Below are 15,246 nucleotides of genomic sequence, written 5' to 3'. Positions count from 1 at the left end.
ATTTGCTGCAGATCATCTCCGTCATTGCAGAAGAGGACAATGTCATCCGAAAACCGTGAGTCGTTGAGATGCTCCCCCGCTGATCCCCATTCCATGTCCTTCCCAGTCTGTCAACTTGAATACTTCTGAGCATGTATTGAATAGCATTGGTGAGAGTGCCCAACAATAGTATACAGAAAAGGGGGCACGTCTCTTCGGGGATAGTTGTGTATAGTTGTGAGTTGTATAGTTGTGAGGGTATTCAGCAACAATGGAGACGAATTACAACAAATGATTGAGGACCTTAATCGAGAAAGTGTAAGAATTGGGTTGAAGATGAATATGCAGAAGACAAAGATAATGTTCAATAGCCTGGCAAGGGAACAAGAGTTCAGGATCGCCAGTCAGCCTCTAGAGTCTGTAAAGGAGTACGTTTATCTAGGTCAATTACTCACAGGGGACCCTGATCACGAGAAAGAAATTTACAGAAGAATAAAATTGGGTTGGAGTGCATACGGCAGGCATTACCAAATCCTGACTGGGAGCTTACCACTGTCATTGAAAAGAAAAGTGTACAATCATTGCATTCTACCGGTGCTAACATACGGGGCAGAAACTTGGAGGTTAACAAAGAAGCTCGAGAACAAGTTAAGGACCGCACAAAGAGCGATGGAACGAAAAATCTTAGGACTAACATTAAGAGACAGAAGAGAGCGGTGTGGATCAGAGAACAAACGGGGATAGCCGATATTCTAGTTGACATTAAGCGGAAGAAATGGAGCTGGTCAGGCCATGTAATGCGTAGGATGGATAACCGGTGGACCATTAAGGTTACAGAATAGATACCAAGAGAAGGGAAGCGCAGTCGAGGTCGGCAGAAAACCAGATGGGATGTTGAAGTTAGGAAATTTGCAGGCGCAAGTTGGAATACCCTAGCGCAAGACAGGGGTAATTGGAGATCGCAGGGAGAGGCCTTCGTCCTGCAGTGGACATAAAATATAGGTTGATGATGACGATGATGATGATGAGGGTATGTCTGAAGTGCGGCCCATTTCAATCAGACAGCCATACAGTGACGCACAAGTATACGAACCTTTTAACAGCGGAGCTGTTTAAGCCAACCGATATTCTGTTAGTCGTCCACAAGAAATGTGGGCCGATCCTGGGGGTAGTGCAGAAAGGGTCCAAGCGCATGCAGTGGCCCATACCCCTGTGAACTAGCGAAGCTTAACCTCGCTAAGTCTAGTTAAGCATGGTTGGGACTACTTAAGCTTAGTCAGTCGATAGCCAATCGATAGACAATCAATAGCTAATCGATAATCGATCAATAATCAATAAATTCCGGAAAATGCTGGCGATGACTTGATGCTAGCCAGGTCTAGCTAGGTGCCCATCAGCTCCGTTGTCTCTTTAGCATTGCGCCTCCAGTGCAAGTTACGCTAGTTTTTTTTTTCTTTGTGGCGTCCGTTTTTGAAAGCGATGTTGATAAAAATCTGCCTTCTCCTCAGGCTAATCACAGTTTCGTCCGTACGTTCATCACCGCTAATACCCCAAGGAGTTGGTGTCCACTTAGCAGAGTGAATGATTGGACATCAGGGCCCGTTTCCACCCATAAAAAAATGGCTTGCGCTATAATTGACCGTAAGAGCAAATTCCAGCCAGTCATCAAGCTGGACGTACAAAAACGCGGAGGCAACCGACCAATGACAAAGAGCGGATACAGGCCCAGGGACTGATTTTTGTGACGTGTAATGTCTTTTTTTTTCTCTCTTTTTTTTTCGCACTACCCAGGTGCATGGTGCTAACGCGACTATGTCGAAACAGGCGCGAGCGAAAAAAAAAGACGAAAAGGCGCCTCTCTTCAGACAGGTGCGACCGGCGACCTAACGCGCTAGGGAAAACGCCTAGGGAGGAGAACGTCGGCGCGCCTTTTCGCCGACGGCAACCGCCAGGCCTCCAGCCGCGCGACCGGCGCGCCACGCGGACTCCGAGCGGCGTTCGCGCGAACTAGCGCGGCGCTGACGGTGGCTCCAGTCGATGCTGGGACTCCGGGAGGAGGCGAGTCTTCTCGCGCCGGCAGCAGCGAGCCTGTCTGAGCAGCCGCGGAAGTCTCCCCCCGCATCGGCCGGTCGCCGCCGCCGCCGTGATCAGTGGTCAACGTCGGCACAGTTCAGACGAGGAGGAGGAGGACGTCGTCTCGGGCGACCGCGGGGTGGTGGGGGCGCGCCGCGCCGTCGCCCTCCCTCCGGGTGGTGGTGACGGTGGGGGAAGAACAAGTCGTCGTCTTCGCGGCGGGCTCCCTGCGTGTCCTGGACGACGTGGTGTGTGATGGCCGTCGGCCCGTCGAAGTCGTCGTCGGATCGTCATCGGCGGGACGCCGGACGCCGCCTTCTGCGTGATGCGCGCCGATGAGACTCACGATGACGTCGTCCCGCCGCGGGGTGCCCCTCGTTCAGAGCCCGACTCGTCGTCGGCGTCGTCGGAGACGTCGGCGTCCGCCGTGTCGTCTTCGTCGGCGGAGGAAGAAGACGAAGCCGCGGCCGCCGCCGCCGCCGTGATCTCGTCGTCGCCGTCGCCATCGCCGTCGCCGTCGTCGACCCCGTCGTCGTCGTCGTCCTCCTGTTCGGCCGGCGCTGCCGGCGCCGGCGTCCCAGGCGAAGAGGACCTGCCTTACCCGGGATTTGTGCCCGTCGCGCTGTACTACTTCCACCAGGACAAGCCGCCACGGTCCTGGTGCCTGCGACTGGTCACCAACCCATATCCTTGGCTGCCTGATGACTGCCTGCTTTGCCGCCTTTTGGTTCGACGCCGCTTCCTTCTTGCCTCTCCCTCGTCTTCCTCCCACCTCTCTTACCTGGCCGACGTCGAACGTGCTGGCTCCCCCCCAGTCCGGCCGCTCCCCCAAGCTCCCGCCCCCGTTGCAGTGCTCGGCGATCAATGAGTTGGCCGCGTGTCGGTGGTCTTGCCCGTACTAACAGGTGGCGGTGCGATCCCCTTTGTTCGGAGCTGTTTTTCGCTACCTCTGCTACGGTGTATACGAACTAAATGCCTGTGTTTTCCCGCGTCTCCTCGGACCCCCTCCTCGAGCAAACCCGAAGTCTGCTAGATATGCGTCTAAAGTTCATGGAGCTGCTTCCAAACGTGTACAGTATATACAGTAGTAGCGAGACGGTTTAACGCGCATTTCAGAGGTGATTCCGCTGCAGTTATCGCGGCTGCAGTTTCGATGTCGGCACGGATGTTTCAGGCTTGAAGATGAGAGTGAGAGAGCTCCCGTCGGGTATGTTTAATTTAATATTTAATTTTTCATTTCCTGCCGAAGCAAATCGAAATCGCTGCACAGGTAACGCGACGCCGGAGCAGTTTGTTAGCGTATCATTTATGCACGCGCCACTCTCTCTTAATTAATGAGCTTCAGTAGCGTTCGCCTTGCTTCATTACTGAGAAGAACATCGAACTAGTCTTAGTCCGCACCGAGAGGTTTGTAGGGATAGCTGTTTTGAGGTTCATCTAAGAGCGATGTTTCATGCTGGTGAAGCGATGTAGATTTCTTTCTTTTTTTTTTTTTAGTGTCGTCTTCTGGTGCATCCAAAGTCGAGGATGTAGCGTAAGGAATTCCTTTCGCACGATTCCTATTCCGTCCTTATCGTCCAACGTGCACGACCGGCCGTTCGTGCTCATCGGATAACATAGGCGGAGCGCCGCTCGCACGCCATTGAGGAAACACGAACAGGAATACCGTTGGAACGGAGTCGTTACATTATCTCGACGGGCGATGCAGCTTTACTCGTCTGCCACGTAGCCCCCTGACATCCTCCTGCTGCTGCGGCTGCTGTGCTGTGCACTTTGCTTCACGGCTTCTTGTGGTGAGGGACCGAAGGGAGGGCAATATGATCGCACGCCACCTGTCGGCAGGAAGTGTGGCAGCGTTTTCTGCGAAGTGCGATGGGCGAGGAGTAATCATCCACGATTATTTCATACCTATAGCGTTTCGAGACCGCTCTTTCTTGAACGTGCTGCAAGCACTAGTTGTTTCTCCGGTGCCTTTTAGTTACAAGAAAGCGTTAAAAAAGATAGTGACCCGCGTGATCTCAGTTTCTCGGGTCGCGCCCGCCCACGCGTGCATTCTGTCGTGCGATTAAGAGCGGAGGCAAAAACATCTGTTACCCCCCGTCGTGATGTATAAGGAGCACTATGCGGATAATGCAGCCAGAGGTGGGAGTGTTTTGCGTTGTAAGGAGTGCTTCAATGTCACGCTTTGCTTGTGCGAATTCTCTTCTTCTTCTTTCTTTTAGAAGTGAATTGTGTATCGGTTCGGCAAGTCGATACCTGCATTCCCACTTGTACGAGTGTTTGACTTGGGCGCGAAATCGGGCGCTAATCGATTGAGGGATCCGGAATCGTCACGTGCAGTTCACCTACATTTTTGTCTCGCGCCGATGTACCGGCAAGTTTTAAACCGTTAGGTGTGGGCGGAAGTGCACCACTCGGCCGTGCGCAAAATCGGAAATGTCCGCGCAGGAGACCGTTTGAACGGAACGGAATATATTTCTCTCGCATCTCATTCCATCGTGCCACATCTCGTATCATAACTTCACGTCACATCTGCTTAGCCTATCTCGCGTAATACCTCGTATCATATCTATGATCTCTCGTTATTTGGAGGCACTATTCTCTCATATGCAGTGCCTTCAAAGTTAGGAAACTCAGTGTAACTTCAATAAAATAACCATGCTAGCTAGGCAAATGCTGCTTGATAGGACGTCTACTGTACTTTGGATGGCACAGTTCTCGTCGGAAAGTAGGGTCAGTAAAGCTATAATAGCGAAGATATCTTAATTAACACGATTCTTTTCTTTTTCAATTTTCGCGATTATCGAACACAATCGTATTCGAAGAGAACTCCATTGTGTTACATACTTCCAGGGATCATTTGTTCCGAGATATTCATTATCAAATTAGACGCTCGTAGGCTAATTTGTTATCGTAATCGGAGGCGAGAGCCAAGACACAAAAACGAACCGCCCCATGAGGACCTAGCTGATTCTGTATAGCATGCAATAGTCTAGAAGCCAGGCTGTGCAGGATAACGTCTATGGTCTATGTTCCCGGTCTCGGCTGGCAAAAACAAGAATCGGCTTCCCCCTTTTCAAACGCGCTCAGCTGCTTCACCTGAGGGGTCACGTCTTTGGGCAGTCACCCCCCCCCCCCCCCCCCGCCCCTATAATGTGAAATTGGTGTACTGCACGTCAAACTTATTAAGCACGGCGCTTTAGATGAAACAAACAAAATGAAGTTGTCTTCGAATACGATTGTCTTTAAGCTTCAAATATAAACGTCTACGTAATCGCCAAATTAGGAAAAAAAAGTAATTATTATCTTAAGTTATGTACTTGTTCGCTTTAATTGTTCCAGAAGGTTGCTGTCCAGCCGAAGCGCATAGACCACCTGCACAGGAAGCGTTAGCGTAAACAGGATAGCCTTTCTGATTAAAATTTCTGATAGTTTGTTCGCATACCAGGCACTCTTCGGGGAGTGCGCATGATCGCCGCATGACCCGTAAAGTGGTGGCGCCTTGAGCGACGTAGCCTGCTCCGCTACTGAAGTTCTCATATTTTATATCTACGCACAGGCCCACCAGGATGGAATTTATCGTACTTCTGCTAAAGTTTTATGCTTGACCACGCGTAACGGAGGCTCTGAAATATTCTTTAAAAATATTCGTGCTTACGAGTCTCATTTCCTTTATTCACTCTCAATGCATTTCGGCGTTGTAGAGTGACCATTCCATGCGAAGACCGAATCGAATCATCATCATCATCATGTCCACTGCAGGACGAAGGCCTCTCCCTGCGATCTCCAATTACCCCTGTCTTGCACTAGCTGATTCCAATTTCTACCTGCAAATTTCCTAGTTTCGTCATCCCACCTAGTTTCCTGCCGTCCTCGACTGCACTTTCCTTCTCTTGGCACCCATTCTGTAACTCTAATGGCCCACTAGTTATCCATCCTACGCATTACATGGCCTGCCCAGCTCGATTTCTTTGTCTTAAGGTCCATTAGAATATCGGCTATCCCCACCTGCTCTCTGATCCACACCGCTCTCTTCCTGTCTCTTAACGATAGGCGTACCATTTTTCGTTCCATCGCTCTTTGCGCGGTCCTTAACTAGTTCTCGAGCTTATTCGTTAACCTCCAAATTTATGCCCCATATGTTAGCACCGGTAGGATGCAATGACCTCCCTCATGACCGAATCGAATAAAGGACTCTAATTCGATTCGTTGTCGGAATGATGATGATGATGATGATGATGATGATGATGATGAAATAAACTTTAATTTTCGAGACAGTGTTCCCGAGCGTTTGAGCTGTGGATCACTCTAGGTGGGAGGGTGCCTCATTCCAGGAATCCTCTGGCCGCGATAGCATCCCGCGCTCTGGCGACAGTTTTGAATATTCGCACGCCCCCCTAAGTCGTAGCACTCATGAGAGAGAGAGAGAGAGAGATAGGACAGGCGTCGTTCGAAGTCTCCCATCATCCGCGAAACGCACGGCGCGTTTGACTTTCCCGAAATAACGGTAGGAGGTCGCGGCCCGTCGGTGATGCAGACCTCGCCGCCACGTGCTTGGCCTGTTCTTTGAAATTTTACTGGCGGCATATAGGTGCGGACGATGATTCACTGTCGTGTCCTCTAGAATGCGGCAGCAGATATGAAGAAAGGCTTGAGGGCGGGCTGCAGTGTAAAATTTACACCGCTAAAAGCGAAAAAGGGTGTAAATCGCGTTTTAACTCACACCTGTACAGTTGAAAAGGGTGTATGAATGTGCGTTATAGACACATTTACATCTTTTTACGTAGAGTGTAAATTTTACAGTGTAGTTGGTATTAGGTGACTAGAGAGAGAGAGATACACACAGAAGAAAGGGGAAAGGCAGGGAGGTTAACCAGAGAGGAAGATCCGGTTTGTTACCCTACGCTGGGGAGAGAGGGGGGAGGTAAAGTGATAGGAAAGTAGAGAGAGAGGGAGAAATAAATGGAGCATGGATACACAATCACGGTCGGTCACTATCAATTGCGTAACCCATAAACGTCAAGCGCAAGGGAGGCGATGGTGACGACAGTAAGGAAAGTACCGACACGGAAGAGTGTTTGTCCGTTTTTGTCTTCCCGATAGGGTCGTCTCGTTTGCGCTTCAAGCTTTATCAGCTGTTCAGAGGTTTAACAGCCTAACCACGTGCAGACAACGAAGTCTATAGGTGCCATATTTTCTCTCTGTTCTGTAGTACAGACAAAGTCAGCCGGACAGACAAAGGGGGGAAGGCCCGCCAAGGTAGCTTAGTGGCTACGGCGCATGCGCTGTGAAGCTGGAGGTTCCCGGTTCGATTCCTGCCGCGGTGGCCGCATTTCAATGAGTGCGTAATGCAAAAAATATGCTAGCGTTTACTTGGATATAAATGCGCGTTAAAGAACACCCTAAGTGGTCGAAATTGTTCCGGAGGCCCCCACTAGGCGGCGTGCCTCATAATTAGATGGCGTTTTTTTTTTTTTTTTTTTTTTTTGGGGGGGGGGGGCGTGAAACCACAGACACCACAGAAAGTGGGAGAGAAGAGGAACGCAGGTTAAATGACCTCTCTCTCTCTCTCTCTCTCTCTATATATATATATATATATATATATATATATATATATATATAAGCCCATTAGAGTGGAACGGCTGTAGGACGCAAATTCAAAATTTTTGGTTCTGATTTGCTGCAGAAATTGTCAAACATTTCAAAATTAAAAAAAAATTGGGGCATCAACCTGACAATTCCGCAACTCCGCAGTGAAACCAAAATGGATAGTAAAGTGCTTTAAAGTGCTCCTATTCCTATTTAAAGCGTTCAAAGTCGATGTAATCTGTAACGCTCTGAAATACACCACTAATATTTCAAACCATGTTTTTTTTTCAAATCTCTCGTAAATATTGTAACGATTCTACGTGAGTCATTTATGACATTAATCCATTTCAGAAACTCCAATAGTTGCAGTTTACAGAACCTCTATATCTATATTTAGTGCAGATACATCGATACGTGAACCAATCGCATATCGCAATTTATTAATTTTTTTAGTTTACCGGCTTTCGACAGTTCTTGTAAAGATTAGGCCCGAAATTAATTTCCGGCTTCCTGCAGTCAGTAGAATTCAGCCTTCTCTCCTAAACACAACAAGTTGAGTTCACATATATTGGACAGTTGTCTCTTGAGAGCATTTCTACATTTCGCGAGTATTTGAATAGGGAAATCGGTTTTAGCCTCGAATTAAGGCCGCCTGTTAAGACGAGGCCTTGTGTGACGCCTTACTTCAGAGGCAGTCTGCAGGCAACAAATGAATCGAGAATAGCCGACAGTCTTGCGGTGTAGTCAGACAGAACGTTCGCGTTTGTTTTACGTCCGTACCGACTTTGGTACGTTTGAGGATAAGTGTACATTTCGCCGCTTAGGGCGCCCTGAAGTCACGGTAATCAAAATAGCGCGAAGTCGTGTCCTTGTATGTTCTCTAGACAGAAATACGTATTTATGTATCTAGACACAGTTCGTCGGACCGAGGAGCAAGAGCTTGAGCTAGAGGTGAAATACGTAGACACTTGATTAAGTGAATAACGAGTATTTACATACCTGGCACAATGATCTTTGCATATCTGCCAGAAGCGCTAGAGAGCACGCGGATACTTGGGAAAAAGAGGACACGGTTAGTATATTCCCGCGTAGAAATAATATTCGCTTAAAGTGATATATTCGCAACCGGGCTCCGTGACCTTAAAAAAAGATTACTTTCACAGTCTAAAGAGATTCCAGGCGTGTCTTACGATAGCATTTGCACAATGTCTATCGACATCCTGTGGTCTTTCTATTTTACAAATTCCGTGTACAATATACTGTGGAGGTTGCATAATAGCCAGTTGAATGTGCACGTACAACAGTATGGTATGGTATGGTAAAACTCTATCACGGAGTGACGTCCGCTTATGTACAGCCGCCCTCAGAATATTTCGGAACACTGCAAATGAGAATAAGTTAAATTTTCTCGCTACTTCACCACAGAGTGTGAAATGTATGTCAGGAATGCGATGATAATACGGAGAAGTATCAACTTTACCTTTTGGTTGAAGGACCTGTGCCTAGGCTGTGATGAAATTTACATTTTACTCGCATCTCGTGTTCCGAAAAATTTGGAGGGGAGGGTGTACGTACATTTTGTGCACATTTTACAGGTAACGCGCAGGTTTATTAGGGAGCAAAGTCTACCTCAAGTCTATAGACAAGACCACGTATATGCAAACGTGGCTATTGAAAAAAGTTTGTTACACAAAGAAAATGAAGAGCACTTCTAAGCACAGCGGAGGTATAATTCCATTAACAGCCTTATGTGCTCTGTACTGTTTACATGGTCAGGCAAATGGTGCATCTATGCATTGCGGTGTAAGAGGTCTAATTTCTATCACAAAAAGGGCGCGCAGGGGCGAGAATTTAGAAATATGAGAATGTAATGCAGGTCCTTAAGCTGCGCTAACAGCAGCGACAATGATGAGACCATGGTATAATGACAAAATGATTGAGCAACCCGCACAAATGACGCTGTGACACCGAGTCGCTCGCATGCGCCTTGGATAGGCAAACAATTAAACGTCACGTGTACAAATTACGCGTAAAGGTTTTTTTTTCGTTCTTTTTTCACAGATGCTAGACTATTCTATTACACTTTTCAAAAGCAGTCTTAGCTCACATAATTAATTGAAGAGGCGGTAATCTAACGAGGGAAAGCGCGATAAAGTTGTAAGTTCTTTAGCACCACATTGCTTACTTAGAACCAAAGCAACTCTGCTTGCTAAGGAAGCTCGGATTCGATAGGGAAAACTGACCAGTATTTTTTTACGCGCCCTAAGCTAGACTCTTACAAATGTCTCTATAAAGGTTCTGTTGTCCTTGTGGTGAGTTGTGTTGCCTTTCGTAGACTTTCTGTTGAGATGCAACACAATATCACGCAGAGATTTTCTGCCATGGCAGGGCCGCCTGCATCGCAGTCGGGTCATAAGGAATAAGGAATCGTACATTTGTATTGGCGTGATGGCTGCTGACTATTTTGCCTATCTATACACAGATGGTTAAAAAAAATTAGTCGATGTTCTGATTGTTCCGCCTCGTCGTGAGCAACGAACTTGAATGAATAAACTTGTAGGAGAGGGTCGCGAAAAAAAATTTATTTACTGTAGTTGATTCGAAAGAACAGATCATGTTCGAAGAGGTGATGTAAAGAAATATCACTTGGTCCACAATATGGTGATAATTCGCGCCCCCATCGTTCAAGTACAGTCTTTGATAATAGCACTTACGAAGCGTATTCGTATCGGGACCACAATATTATAAACATTCGAAATCCACAGCTGACGCATCATCGAAATACATCACTGAGAATCAATCACACCACAATTTTAGATAGCCACAAACCCGACAACATTGAGCCATTATTATAGAAGCTCGTATCAATCATCGCGATGAATATCTTTTTTGAACCGCAACTCCTGACATGAAGGTATCGTTCAGCCTCGAGAGAAATTGGCAAGGCAATCTGGAGCCAATTTTGAGCCGACCTCAATAGCCCGTTCAAGCGCTTGGTTTCACTGAGGCGTTTTCAGATAGAGCCAGCACGTTCTATTTCCGGCCGACAAAATGTCCCCGCCGTTCATCTTTGAAGAAGCAGCGCCGGAATAACAAACACAGAAAACTAAGAAAAAGAAAAAGGACTACATCCGAGCACAACGCTTAATCGGGGTGACTGTGTCTTTTCAGTGTTTGTATTTCTTTGTGCGCTGCTTCTTGAGCGATGAAGCGTGTCCTATGGGTCCCTGCCCATGCGACTCACAGTCCTGGACCCACTGACCCATCCTGTCCTGCACCTACCCACCTTCTCCTCCTTTATCGCATGCTTCTGTTTTCCAGCTCCCTTGCTTCTGCGTCAGACGCGCAGGAACTGAACCCAACCTAGGGGGCGCTGTCGCCTTCGATGGTTGAGGGCGAGGAGGAGTCGCTCCGTGACGCTTGATCTTACCGTTCATTGCTCTTAACTTGTTTTTTTTTTTTATCTTCTGTTCCCTCAAGTTCTTGTTTGTTTTCCGTGCGCGTGGTGCTCGCGATCTCCTCGGATTATCCCTTCCGCGCGGTCGGATTATCGGTGCACCGTGTTTATCGCGGAGGATTATTGATGGCTGTGCTGGTTCCCGCAATCGACGACCGCCGTGCCGGGTCTTCCTCACCTGAAGCCTCGACGTTGTTGGACGGCGGCAGCCGCAGAGACGCCCGAGACAGGTGAGTCTCTTCCCTTTTCCTATAGTAGGCACATGAAGCATGTCCAATGTGAGCCGTGCATAACGCCGCATTGGCATTACGATAGCAAGGTTGCCAACGCCGGTTCCACATTAAGCCTACATTGGCTGTCTACTCCCTGCGCTAGCAAGGATCTTTTAACTCGCTCTTGAAGTGTCGTTGTTCTAGTGCGACGGTAAGTTGCATGTGCCGTTGGTTCGCCTCGGTAGCCACGTGACATAATGTGGGGACGAAAATAAGCAGCGAGACCCCTGTCATAGAGATACTGCAACAGCGACAAATGAAACGTATTGTCTTTGAGCTGTCGGTCGTGGTCATCAGGCTGGCCGTTACTTACACGTCACACTCATGAGTCACGTGTTCGCGGACTGTCTTAGTCTCAGGACATACATGCCCAAAGCAGACGATCGGGCATCCGCTGCAGACGCAGGAGGGGTGCACTTTGGACATGGGCCATTCTCTTCGCACGGTAAACACCAGGTACAAGCAACGGCTGGTGTAAAAAGCCGCACCGGCCCGAAGTCTCCCGAGAGGGAAGTACTTGATCCACCCGAGAGATGCGACGTTTTTCACTGGCAACGGCCACTCGTAAACTGTAAGCCGATTTACGCACCCTGAAGGGTGTTTTTTGTTTATAACTCACACGCGTACACCTTTACGGGTGTATAAGGGTGCGAGTTATAGTAGACCGACTTGCGCCCTTAAGGGGTGTAAATCAGTTTACAGTGTTGGAACGTTAGTATATATAGGAACAAAGGTGTCGATCGCTGCGGACACGTGTGGCACAAATATCTGCGCTGGTTCTCTGGACTTACGCAATCGTCGGGTATAGGCAGCCTCGGCAAGTGGTGCACTCCGCGTTGCCGTCGGAGATGTGGGAACGCTCTTCTCTCTCCGTTTCACACATGGTATCGTCCGAACACTTATGTTACAATGCCGTCAGAGCTGATTTTTAATGTGCGCCTACATTCAAGCACACTGTACGTACACCCCTGAGCCAAAGTGCACGGACCACAGGGTCGGCGAAAAAAACGGAATTTCTTCGTAATTAACAAGGATAAACTGCAATTGACGAGTACACTGAAACGTTGGCAATGCCAAGTTTAGACTGCAGTCCTTACAAGTTGCGTTCACAGGCAGTGGAAAAAAAAAATCGGCTTTATCGCGCAACCCCTGGTCCGTATACTTTTGCTCACAGCTGTACATTGATTCGTTTTTATTGATCACGGACCGTCGATTGCTTCTGCTTTCCGACCGTACCGTAGCAAATAGGAGGAGCCGGTCCTGTTCCTCGCCGAGGAAAACATGCGGTGAAGTTTAGCGAGTCGACTTTGCTGCGTATGCTACCGACGTTAAAGAAACGCTATGGCATCTCAGAATATGCACTTCCAGTGACATGTATATTTCTGAAAAACAAAAGCAACAATAATAGATGCTGTCAAATCGCTCGTGCAACATTGCGACGTGGCACAGTGTTTTTTGTAGGAGGAATACACGTTAAAAAAAATCAATTTATTGCTCCTAGATGTGTATCTAGAACGTTCTATGTCACTCAAACGCTCGAATATGTCACAGCAGCGTTTTTTGTTTTTTTTCTGTTGCGTATAATTTATCGCTAGATGCAAGATCAAGTATATCTTTTGAAAAGTTGTTCAGGTTATACCTAGTGGCATGCGTGTACAAGCTTTCACGTGAACTTATTTTTCGGAATATTGCTTCGTGGGTGGGCGATATGATGTTATCATTGCTATTAATTAAACCCTTGTCGTGTCTGTAAATGCTGTAAACGCTGTCATGGTCAAGTCTGCCAATGACTTAATGTGTTGTCTTTTGTGTTGCGCCATGCTGACTACATCAGAGCCTCTCTAAGTCGTATATAAACTGCATGGAATTGTGAAAACGTTTCAGCTTGGCTGCCGCATGATCATCGTTTCTCGAGCAGCGCGAGAAGTCGTCACAATTTTGCCAGCTGTCACACCAATAACCGATACAACATATGGCTGCACATTAGAAGCGCAGGCTGGGTGTGATGTCGTCAAATACCGCCAATGGGCGTCTATTCCTGTCGTGTTTGCTTTTTCCAGCCAATCAGAGAGGACGCAAAGCCGCTACGTGAGCCAATCGAAAAACGTATCCCGTGTTAAAATGCATACCATTATTAAGTACATCGGGTAGTAAGGCGCCTCTTATGCGAGTATGCATCATATGCTAAAATGCGTCCTATGATAAAACAGAATCACATGTTAACACGCATCATGTGCTATAATGAATCCTATGGTAAAGTACACCCTACGCTAAAAGCCTGATAGGGTGAATTGCATCCTCTGATAAAATGCATCCTGTCGTAAAATGCATCTTATGCAAAAATGCACCATATGTTAAAATGCATCGTATTATAAATCGCATCGTATGCTAAATTCGTCTGATGTAATAATGATCCATATGCTAAAATAAATAATGTGCTAAAATATATGCTATGATAAAATGCATCGTATGCTAAAATACACTTTATGCAATACTGCATCACACGCTAAAATACATCATGCATGTTAAAGCACATCCCACGCTAAAATGCATTCTTTGGTAAAACTAATTTTATACAACAATACACCATAGGCTAAAGGGCATCCTGTGTAAAAGGCATCATATGCTAAAATATATACTCTGGTAATGTACATTCTACGCTAAAAGCGCAACACGTTAGCTGAAATGCATCCCATGGTTAAATGTAGCAGATGTTAAAGGTCAACCTGTGGTAAAACGCGTCGTTCGATACAATGTGCTGGATGATTTGTACGATAAATAATAAAAAAAAATATTACCGGCAGTTAGCGTCATGAGCCACAAATTTTGTATTCGGCATAATTCTTACGACTGGATTTCGCAGCACATTTAAACGCTGGTTCCCACAATCATATTTTTCCAAACATGCTTGGAGATTTCACTTCAGCCGTCTTTGACAGTTGTATAGGTTGCCGCAATTGCTTTAGGAAAACACAGGCATGCGCTTAGTTCGCGCTAAAACCCTCGATTGTTCACATACGTGTAAAATAACGCACCGCGACATTACGACACAACCAACGCGGACACTTGAGTTATAAAAGTTGAAAGGTGCATAGAAAATTTGCGTATTAGCATTCCGACATTGTACACAGTCGTGTTCTCCGCACCGCTGATTATACGAGACTTGCTGCAATAGTGTTCTTTTACTTTAATTACTTATTTAGTTAATTTATTTTTGTCGATCGCGGAATGGGATTGAAACGCATAGGCACAGTTGCACGCGTTTCTTTCATCGCCACATCGCGATCTCAAAACAGCAGCTAAAACGGGAGACATAAATGCACGTTATCGAAGTCCTCGCTAACTAAGACCAAATTGTTGCACACTGCATGTGTTTCTGTCGTTATGACATTGAAGTGCTAAGTCTGGTCGCTGCTTCCGGCCATAAAGTTTCTTAAAATAGTTACCAGAGGTGATGCTGGCACTACAAGCTACTGAGTGTACGGTGGTGAAGCCAGCCGGAGGCTAATATGTTTTAACTGAACATTGTCCTTTTGGCTTCAAAAGGATTTGTGACATTGCAAATTGATCGTTTTCAAGGAAATAATGCCCTGTATACTTGCAGCAATTCGTAATGACCCTACATGTGCGCAGAGACTTATTACCTTGTTCGGTTGGGGCAAGCATACTGTTGCTTGAGAAATTTAGAACAATAAAGCGCAAAAATAACACCCCAAGACCCTCTGGTGACGTAGACACGACGATTAGACAAACGAGTGGGCTACGCCCATCACTCCCGAAGCAGCTGACCGTTGGCAGTGTCCGGGCTCCTTCCAGTAAGTTCTGCACGACACTATGCTTCCGGAAAGCTGTGCCGGTGAAATTGCATCACTTTAA

At 47.0% G+C, this 15,246-nt stretch overlaps 1 protein-coding gene and 1 long non-coding RNA gene across 2 annotated transcripts in view; both read left to right on the top strand.

Annotated features, from left to right (window-relative positions):
* Positions 1 to 2,014: 2,014 nt before the first annotated feature.
* Positions 2,015 to 15,246, top strand: part of LOC119453202 (voltage-dependent T-type calcium channel subunit alpha-1G-like) — a 368,827-nt gene continuing 355,595 nt past the window's right edge. Inside the window, 1 exon segment of the mRNA XM_037715224.2 lies at positions 2,015 to 2,736. Within this exon segment, the coding sequence (XP_037571152.2) occupies positions 2,378 to 2,736 (359 nt within the window). The 5' untranslated portion in view covers positions 2,015 to 2,377.
* LOC125945576 (uncharacterized) overlaps positions 7,709 to 15,246 on the top strand; it is a 270,391-nt gene continuing 262,853 nt past the window's right edge. The window contains exon 1 of the long non-coding RNA XR_007467019.1: positions 7,709 to 11,328. This is a non-coding gene — a long non-coding RNA (uncharacterized LOC125945576). The remainder of the gene's footprint in view (positions 11,329 to 15,246) is intronic.

The sequence above is a fragment of the Dermacentor silvarum genome, chromosome 5 (genome assembly GCF_013339745.2).
Source record: "Dermacentor silvarum isolate Dsil-2018 chromosome 5, BIME_Dsil_1.4, whole genome shotgun sequence".
NCBI classification, from domain to species: Eukaryota; Metazoa; Arthropoda; class Arachnida; order Ixodida; family Ixodidae; genus Dermacentor; species Dermacentor silvarum.
This window is presented reverse-complemented; position numbering and strand designations above follow the sequence as displayed.